The sequence below is a fragment of the Diachasmimorpha longicaudata genome, chromosome 7 (assembly GCF_034640455.1).
Source record: "Diachasmimorpha longicaudata isolate KC_UGA_2023 chromosome 7, iyDiaLong2, whole genome shotgun sequence".
NCBI lineage: Eukaryota > Metazoa > Arthropoda > Insecta > Hymenoptera > Braconidae > Diachasmimorpha > Diachasmimorpha longicaudata.
The window spans coordinates 9,245,509-9,255,576 of NC_087231.1; the positions used below are offsets into that span (position 1 = coordinate 9,245,509).

Here is a 10,068-nt window from a genome sequence, read left to right on the forward strand (position 1 = left end):
CGACCCTCGGTCGCTCGAACAATAATCGGTGTTATCGTTACTGGGGACAATGAAACTCAAACGCGGCGGATTACTGACCGCTTTTTGAATTCACGCCCACTGCATACTATATAATGATTAATTTTTATTCTAGGATAGGAAAATTTTACTCTGATCAATAGTAATTTTATTTCTAAAGTTCTGGAATTTTTAAGCAGATAATACGGAAAAGTCGAACGCCTTTGCCCGACAGAAATTAACATGAAACCTATTGGAGCGTGAATACACGAAAACAGTGGAAAATTATCGATTTAATCCCGTGAAGCGCTCGACAATTTTATCCGAGTAGTTTCTGTGTGATTGGGAAACCATTAATTATTTTATTGGGAGAAAAATTACTGGTAAAAAACTGGCGAAGATAACTGAGAGAGGCGACAATAGCTACATCCGTACATGCAGTTCCTGTGGAAAACTTCCGGTTATGAATTATAGGGGCGAACAAATGTAGTCGGGCCGTGGGATATGTGATAGGTATTTGGAGAATATTGCAGGATAAATGTAAATGAGATGTTCAATGAACATGAAAAAATGATAACTATAATTCACCCCTTGTATTATGTATTTTATTTTTTTCTTGGGGGCATTCACTGATGATAATTGAATCAATGAATTAATAGAATCAAATCTATGCTTTTGTGAAGAAGGGAGATTATTATTGTCTGACCACTCCAATCTTGAGAAGAATGAAATAAATTTTATCCGAAATTCTGGCGGAAAATGAACACTCCAAGAATGCCGTTGGTACAACAATGCGACATCCAAAGAAGAATTAAAAAGTAAACTGCAATATCTCAGAATTTTTGCCCCAGACAAAGGAAAATATATTTAAAGCTCGAACAGATGTCGTAAAAGGTTAAAAGCTGGAAATAACGTCAACCTACAATTGTCCCAGGCTTTCCACGAGCCTCTCATGCCATTCCTACGCTCGTCCTATCTACAACTGTAGTTGGACTCCGAGACGATGACTTTAATTTGCTCAACGGGCATCCAATATCCCGAGAAGAGGCAGAAGAAATATGTTCCACTTCTTTTCTTCGCTTTTTCCCTCTCCTTCGTTTCTACTTTTTGGCCGGCGATGGGGGTGAAGGGTGACGTTGTCGAGTGTACACCAGGGCAGGAGGTAGGGAAGAATCGTAAGAGAAGAGGAGCTGTTTCGTAACTGCATCTTGACTTTTATCCTTTCCCTTTTCTTCTCTCCTTCCTGTATTATCATATTTATAAGTTAGCTGGTCGCATTTTATACTCGTCCTCGTATCTGAGATTGAAAATAAAAGGGACGCAGAGGGGTTTTGAAGAGAATAGCGTTGTAGTTGTAGAGAACTCGGAGACAATAATTTTTCCCAGTCTAATTGACTTTTGAAAATCAATTTGAAATACGCATAATTGGATTTCTACGAAATGATCATGTGGGGGCCCTAAAAAGAGCCGATTTGTTTAGCAAAATGAGTCACCCTCCGATACGAAGGCAAACGTCAGTGACGTTTGAAAATGTAGATGCTGCTCCATGTCCAGAGGTATTTTTCAGCTGCTACTGCGTATTCTTGAAGAGGCCTTAAAAATGGCCGATTTGTTTAGTAAAGTTGAGTTTTAAAAATTCTCTGCTGCTCAATGTAGACAACTGTATCACGGATGATATCTCCGAAGTTCTTGAGAGTCCAGTCTCATGAAAATTCTCCTTGGCTGCAACCCTGTATGGATAAAAGTGATCCTAAAAAGGACCGATTTGGAAAGCCTTAAAAAAGGCCGATTTGTTTAGCAAAAGTGAGTCCACCTTCCATTTGTTGGAAAATGTCAGTGACATTTTCAAACGTTTGAAATGCAGCCTATATATCGAAGGATTCCTCTCAGCGTCGCCGAAAACTTCCTCGAGAGTCGGCAGAGAACTCAGTAAAATAAATCGCAGATCTCCTTCACCACTTCGATGAGCAGAACGATGAATAGCTGACTTAGTGGGCCCAGATGTTACGATATAAGACTGTGCGATGCGGCTTAGCTCCGTAATGCCAATCCTACCTCCTTCGCAGCGACCAGTTGATTCCAGCGACGTCGGGCGTGTGTCTCAGCAGTCAAGCGGCAAGTGATGCGTGGTCCGCTCGCGCTCCTCTTTTTATAGAGGGCACCCGCGACCACTCTGATCGCGGATAGGCGCGTCAATGACTTTCCCCCCACCCACTTTTATCAGCCAATCACAATCTTTCATGACAGTATATATACTGGATTCGTCAGATAATTGCGTCACTATTGTGCTGACCTCCACGAAGCAACAGTGGCTGATGGATATTATGCAATAATACACTGGAGGAGAGACTTCAAGAAAACATGGGCCATGAACGCTGTCGCCCTACTACGCTTACTACCGGAGGAGAGAAGAAATCCCATCGCTGCAGGCCAGGAACAATCGCCTAGGACTTAATAACTGACGTCTGATTACAAAGTTTATCTGTGATGCCCCCATCCATGCCAGGAGAATAACTACCCCGCTGCAAAGCCTGCAATTGGTTCATCGTGTTTGTGGAGAGCAACTGTAAGTTTTTAACTCAAACAAAATACAATAAGCTCTTTTCAGAGTCAAAATAATCATGTTGCCATACGAGGTCTACATGCCATATTTTTAAGACGCCCAGAACGAAAATTGCATTTCGTTATCAGTGAACAAAATTGCGTCTTTTAGGTAAATATAATAGCGCTAATTTTTTTAGTTAGGGTGCTTTCGGTTTAGCATTTGATCCAATGGAGGCCTTCTGCCAAGACGATAACATCCATAAAACCAATCCGATAAAAAAAAAAAATCTACATCTTCTCTAAATCTCGAGCAAACGAGCATAAATTTTCCCGTAAAATATTCATGAACATACTGTTTGTACTCTTGATCTCCGAATCTACCTGTTCCATCTCGAATCCGCTGGGTAAAGACACTCGAGGATGACAAATATCCTTATTTCTATGCCCCCTTTATCCCCGGGGCAATCTAAGAGCACTCCCCTCCACGATTGTACGTGGGGAAAATTGCTGAAAGTTTTTAGAGTGGATTTATGTACGGTTAAAAAACACCGACGTCGGTTTTATGGATTTGTTGACTCGGGCAGTTGTGTTTTAATAAGGTTGTTAAATTTGATTTTTACTTCAACACTTGTAGATCGCTTTATTTACCATACCAATTAAGTCGAGGCTCGAGGTTTTCCTAGATTCTCTCGGAAATGGACGTTTTTATCGGTTCTTGAATATTTCGAGGGCTGCCAGTGCCAAGTGCTCTTTGATTAAAATTTATTAATTCAATTACTCGGCTCCAACACCTAATCAACGAAGATTCGTCCACAGAAATAAATTAAATTTTTTTCAGCGAACAACGTGACTACAATAGACTCTAAACATAATTAATATATTAACACGAAATTTTTCAACGGGCGGTTCTCCGGCAATTAGTTGTTAAATATTTATACATGAAATGACTTCATTTCCTGCAAAATACGATGCTGAAGGTGCTGCAACAGTTTTATTAATACAAAATCGCGATTGTACGGGTGCAGGATTTATAGGAATTATCGGACCGAAAATAGTGTACAGAGCACCAACACAGCTTGTCGTTCAATAGCGCATAGCTTTTCAACATTTGTAGTGGGGCGAAGTGAATTTTCAACAACATTCGATAGTTCACTTCAACGATTTCATGGAGAGTGGATTTAGCTGATGCTGTGGTGAAAACGAGAAAGCAAACTTAGGTGGGCTGGAACTTTCCGTAACCAAATTGTCGACTGCTTGGAAGGACTCTCGCGTAGAGGGCACGGGTAAACTTGGCTGGTTAACTCTTTCGGGATGAGACGGCCGGTAAGATGTGAGTGGAACGCGAAATGAAAGATCTAGATATAGAACTTTGGAGAAGATAGAGGAGGAAAAGGGTTGGAAAAATTAACAGCAAACAATTACTTATATTTCTCTTGTGGCAGACTCGTTTGAATTGTTCCTTTCTCTGAGTGAAGAGATTTATTTGAGTAGCGGATAAATGTGTCAGTTGCGGGATTATTTTCAAGCTATGCAGAGAAGAATTGCTTTAACGGGGAATCCTCGGCGTGTAGTTTCTCACCGCGAAGTTGACCCGATCCGCAGTGCGCTTGGGAAACCATCAAAAAAATAATGGAATGAAACGCGTTAGCGCTCGCTCACCGGAGAAACAAAAATCATTTACATTTCATAATACAATAGCTGGCTTTACGAGTTTAGGTTGAGGTCGCGGCTGCTGAGTTTCCATAAGAATTTAATAAGACCGTAACACAGCCCGCAATTAATATCCTTTTTTTTTCTCACAGCCCTCGGTCTTTTACCCCCGGCCTACTGAATAACGAGGGATGAGCGCGAAAGAAAAACTTTAGGAATTACCTACCCCACTTTTTAATCAAATTTTGCAAATCACTGAAAGTTGCCTGTTGATGAAGGTAACAATGCATTCTCCACAGGAATGCTGGCATATACGCTTATTAGTCTTGATCCTCTCTCCCTCTCTTGTTTTATCATTCATCAACTAGTTTTTTAAATGTAATTCACTGATTTAATTCCACTGATCCTGAGAATCCCATTTTCCAGAGTCGATTACAAATTTCAGTGATAGAATAAAAAGAATAATAATAATTCAGGGGAAATAAATGATACGGTAGTTTTCTCCGGACGTGAACAACGTAATACAATTGCTGAAGGATTAGCTAATGTCTCCTGAATTTTTTAAACGCGAAAAAATCGTGTCCATATGACAGTCAACAGCGGTCACAAGTGGTACCGTTCCAGCGTGAACATCGTGATATGAGTACTATATTCTCACTGTCTATTGTGAAGAAAAAAACTAAATCAAGACGTCAAATCAAAGATAGAACTCTCAACAAACTTTCAAATGATAAAATGAGAAAAAGAGAGACTCGAAGTTTGTCTCTTATCTCGTCAGTTCTCGCCGACTCGAAGCGTTAACCGTTGGCCAAAGTTACCGGCCATACTCGAAAACATTTGTCAACGCTACGCGTTCTTATCCCCATGCACGTGGCAACAATTTATTGATTGGGTTCATCCGCTCCACCTTCACCGTCTCCCCATCTGATTCCCAAGTTCCCAGGGGAGTCTCATCGAGGATATCAAGAGTTCATGATTACCCCACGAGATCAAAAAAAGACCACACAAAAAGTTACATAAAAATGTATTACTCTATCGTCTCATCAAAGCACGCAGATAAAAATAAAAAAATTGTATACGGTAAGAAAAGAATGACGAATTGGACGAGTGCTCCCTCAGGGGCAATTTTGGTCACTCAACCCATTCAATAATTGAGGAAAGCCATTCGGTGAAGTATAAAGGGAATCCAGAGAGAAATATATAACGACATTGAGCAAAGCCGCGACTGCTTCAATGCACAAAATGACTGAAGGCCGTTTCCCATTAAACATTATGAATAACACTCTAGAGAGCTATTTTTGGCTCCCTCGAACCATAGATTTGCCAAGAAACTAGAGAGAATCCTCCAGAATCAAAGCCGCGCAAAATATAAAATGCATGAAGTGACGATTCCCTTGGAGCTGAAGAGCAGCAGTCGGGGAGAAGTGAGGGGTCTCTTGCACATCAAAGTCATTCAGGAAAACAGACGTCGAGACGTTCGGGATCTCATTCTCTCATGACAAGATAAAATATCATACGCAGCTTGTGTATGCCACTCGCACCCTCATTTTGGATCCACGTGCGCTGCAACACCTCATACAGAACATTTTTACAAGGGCGAATGGGAAAAACGGTCAGGAGGTGGGGTTGACCCTCTTTTGCGGCACATGGTGACACGTGCGCGTCAACCATACATCTTCTTACAGCAGTTTTTCGTGTATGGGAAAAACTTACGTGAAAATTAAAACCGCAGGGAATACAAAATGAGTACAAAAATATTCTCAAATTAAGGATTTCCAAGTGGAAATGAGAATTTTCATTCGAGCGTCATTTAACCGATTTAAAATGTGATGGAAAACAGCGGAGAAATTAATTGAAGAACAGCAACAACAAGTTTTTCTCTCAAATAAATAGCTCTTTCGGAATGGTAGCCACTTAATTCATATTCAGAGTTCTACTCACATTTTGAAATTGAATAATTGCATACCGGCGCTTCAAGGCAAAAATCTTCTTCCAAGAAAATGATTTCTCAAGGAAAACAATTTTTTCTGGCAATGTCTAGGATGTTCCCTTCGGTTATTTTCTTTCCCCTGGAATAGCCACCAAAAAAGTGACAAGACAAAGTGTCCGTCCTTTTGAATAGCTCCACATTTGTTTAATTTAAATTGAGAATAGAAGAGACGTCGTGGATGGGTGTTCAGGCACGTTCAGGCCCCGAGGACACGTGTAGTTATTAGATTAGAGCCAGTCGCAACTGCCTCACCGTGGCTGATTAGGGGGTTTCCGCCGTTAAAACAGATGGCGTGCCTTAGGCTATGCGAGATAATGCCACCACTGTACCATCCAGATGCTGGGGGATGTACACTCGCTACCCCCTTGCAAAGAGGGGAGAGACGTTTTCGAACAATGAAATTTGCACATGCAGGGTGATCGTGGTAAACCGGGGGGGGATCTTAAGATGGGGGACAAGTGTTATCTAACCCGTTAATAATTTATATTGGTAGTGCAGGATTTTGGGTAATTTGGGGGACTGTGGAATTGAGATAAAAAACTTTTAGTCAGGTGAATTTTGGGATTTTACGACGTGGTGGGAATGGAAAAATTTATGAACGTTTGGCAAAGTTTTGGGTTATCAGGTCGTATAGTCAGGTCACTTGGGGTTATCTCTTGTTACATTCTAGTTTATCAGGGAAATTACTGGAATATTGAACCTTCAATAGTGAGTATTTTATTGGAATTAGATAAGACTACTCTGCCACGAAGCCACTATTGTGGACTGCAATGGAAATTGTTTAAAATGCAATTTGAAACGTAATTCAAACACACATTGAAAATTCCCATAACTTTGTAAAATGTTGACTTCTCTCGGTGAACCCTGCCATCATTCTAGATATCCCTGTAACAATTATATCTATTCAGCTTGAATGTGATACGAGTTCAGGCACCTGGAACTCTAATTTCCAATAGATATGTGCATCCAAAATAATGTCATCGCCAACTTGATAGGCTTTTGAATTTTACCATCGACATTTGACATTGATATTCACAGAGAAGCTAACGAATTTATCTTCACTGCGATTGGCTCGTTTGTGCGCAACACATTTGAAATTTATACTACCGCCGTTTCCAAGTTATGATGTATACAAAGGAGGCATACGCACAGTTTCACTCGGAATTCAATTATGGTTGTGGTTATGAAAATTGTGATTCAGAGCAAATTACGCAATGAATTTAACGAGCGCGGTTCCAATAACCTACACTACAAGGAACTTTTGGGACAAAGAATTACTCTTGCCCTGCAACCATATCCTGCACGTACGAATATTTCATCAAGCAAGTTCCCTCGTAAAACAGAATATTAAATTAATTATCTTGGAAGTATCGTGTGCATTGATTAATTAAAACATTGTCGGGTGTGAATCTCATCTCCTGAAACACTGGAAGTCAATAAATACCGAATTGCGTTCCTCCCGTTATTTAAGGCCACCCAAGAATATTTTACGAAGGATATTTAATAAAGAGTATTAAACAATTTGAGGGAACTAATTTTGAATTTTCTTACGGACTTAATTTGATTTTCTCACTAAATTCTGTTGGAGCTGAGAATAGCCCGGATAATTAGCCACGAAGCAAAAAATGCGTTTTAAATTATCCCCGATTTTTCAAAGTTATGGTACTCCTCTGTCTTCACTAAAAGACGTCCCTCGAATGATGATCTCTATTTTTATGCCAAGAACATGATTAGGCATAAAAATATGAGTACCAAAAAGCCATTGAGCCATCCCACCCTGTTTTACAATGTCGCTCTACAAGACCATCCTCGAAACCCTCATGAATTATGTACCATGTTACAAGGGAGCCAACTAACAGCGACTTGCGGTCTCAACGGTTTATGGCAAAGCCGTAATTTCAACGCCCTCGATATTAGCCGAACTGTGTAATCTCCAAGCATTTCATTTCGACCTAACAAAATCCTACCGCATATCTTCTCATTATTCTCAGCATTCCTAGATCCCCGCATTCACAAGTTCTTCGACCTTTCCATCTTCATTGTTGTTAAAAAAATATAGAATTCAAAGAGGACTAGATTAGAAAAATAATGAGACTCCATTAGATTATTCTACTCATTTTTAAGGAGCCGGAGAATAGTTAAATTTAATTTTCCTCAACATGTTAACGTGCTCGACAATTCCGCGAGGAGAACAGAAGATTTCCGTCGAAATGGAAGATTACCTCGGCTTTTGATTTAGTGTCTAAAATTAAACCCGCAGATTACCAACTGATTCGCTCCAACCCCCGGAACTAACACGCGCGTCCCTATCGAAATGCATTCCAACGAGAACTAGGTGAGGGGATGAAAACGAGGGCCACTATTGTGCACTTGTGGGATACGGGGTGGCACGAGATTGCATGAGGACGCTCAGTGGTCCACATGTTTATAGTTCCCCCACGATTTACGATAAAGCTTTGCTATTCGTAAATGTCGATCGGTCGCCACTACATATAAGTAATATAATCACGCGGAAATCGGCGATCAAATTTGCGAGCGATCAGCAATATGGGGTACCTTTAATCCCCCACGATTTCTTTTATTACGAATGATGAACGCAGTTAATGGACTATTCGTGTTTCCTCTTCTCGTCTGTCCGTTTATTGCGCGTTTTTTTTCATACCATGGGACTCATAAAATGGAACATAAAACATATTTCACGTTCATTACCTGTTGTGAATGCTGCGGAGCTCATATGGACCGCGTGGAGCAGGACACATGACACCAGAAGAATTGTCCTGGCGGTTATTTTCAGATCACAAACTACTCTACACAGGAATCTACACACAGCACTCATTCTATCAGATGCTCTCAAATGCATTATCCTGCGGGATGTTTCCTGGATAGCAGTCTCAGAACTTTTAACTACCTTCGTACAGTTCTTCATATTTCAATGGAGCATCCCCAACAAAAAAAATTATTAGTTGCTTTCCAATAAAAATTCAAGGATTTTAATTTCCAAGAATTATATAAACTAAGTTTCACTGACTGTCGGAACAAAATTCACTCCCTGGGAATTTTATAAAATATTATGTCCACTTTGAATGCCATGACAACGTCCAAATAATCCATGATGATGTCCCAGCGTTCACGAGTCTCGAGGAACAAATTTAGAGTCGCACAATTATTCCGAAAAATCCCGCGTATTTGCAACACGAGTGTCCAGTAGTTGTGAAAACGTACGGTAGCAGCGTTCACGGCGGACGCTCAGCGTCGACTGATATCACTTGAACGTGGTGTTCCAATGTCTGTTGTTCTTCGACGCTGCGCATCGCCCGAACGGTGGTGTTCCACCAGCGAAGTGGTAGATTGCAACCTACTACCGAGTACACCCAATCCCAGGGATTGTGACGCCGCCCACCAACTCCAGCGTAGGCGGAGCGACTCGGGGAATTAAGATTTTTGAAGATCTTAGGCTGTTTCATCGGGTTTCCTGGAGTTCCGGAAATGGTTGAAGGTCACTGGTGGAGATTGGAAGGATTTCAGGGAGTTTTTGGGTAATTTCAGGGACATTGAGATGTTGCTGGTGATTGAGAATTGGTGACAGGAGATTAGACCACCTTTGAACTACGTGTTGCACAATTCACCTAATGATTGTTTGACTATAGCTTATTCTGTGACGGTGTAATTTGGAAGGACCGATTTTGTTGTACTGATTGATCCTCATAACTCATATGGTAAGCGAAATCGTATAAAAATTGTCCCATAAATATTGCAATATTGTTGAATCATGACTCCAACATTCCGTCACAACAATGACCCCTTAATTTAAATTCCCTCCGTCAAACCTCCCATTTTTCGTTCCTTCGTAACAATCTCCGCAAGAAGTTTCACCATTTTTATCATGT

General features: G+C 40.7%; 1 protein-coding gene across 2 annotated transcripts in view; it reads right to left on the reverse strand.

The window, feature by feature from the left end:
* The window catches only part of LOC135164695 (protein CEPU-1-like), an 81,755-nt gene extending 72,253 nt beyond the window's left edge, over positions 1-9,502 (reverse strand). The window contains exon 1 of one of the 2 annotated variants that reach the window (XR_010299379.1): positions 8,891-9,502. Coding sequence is in view for 1 of the 2 variants with exons in the window: in XM_064125290.1 (XP_063981360.1) it covers positions 8,891-9,107 (217 nt within the window). In the remaining variant the exon portion in view is untranslated. The remainder of the gene's footprint in view (positions 1-8,890) is intronic. The other variant, XM_064125290.1, reaches the window with a different exon arrangement.
* Positions 9,503-10,068: the final 566 nt, after the last annotated feature.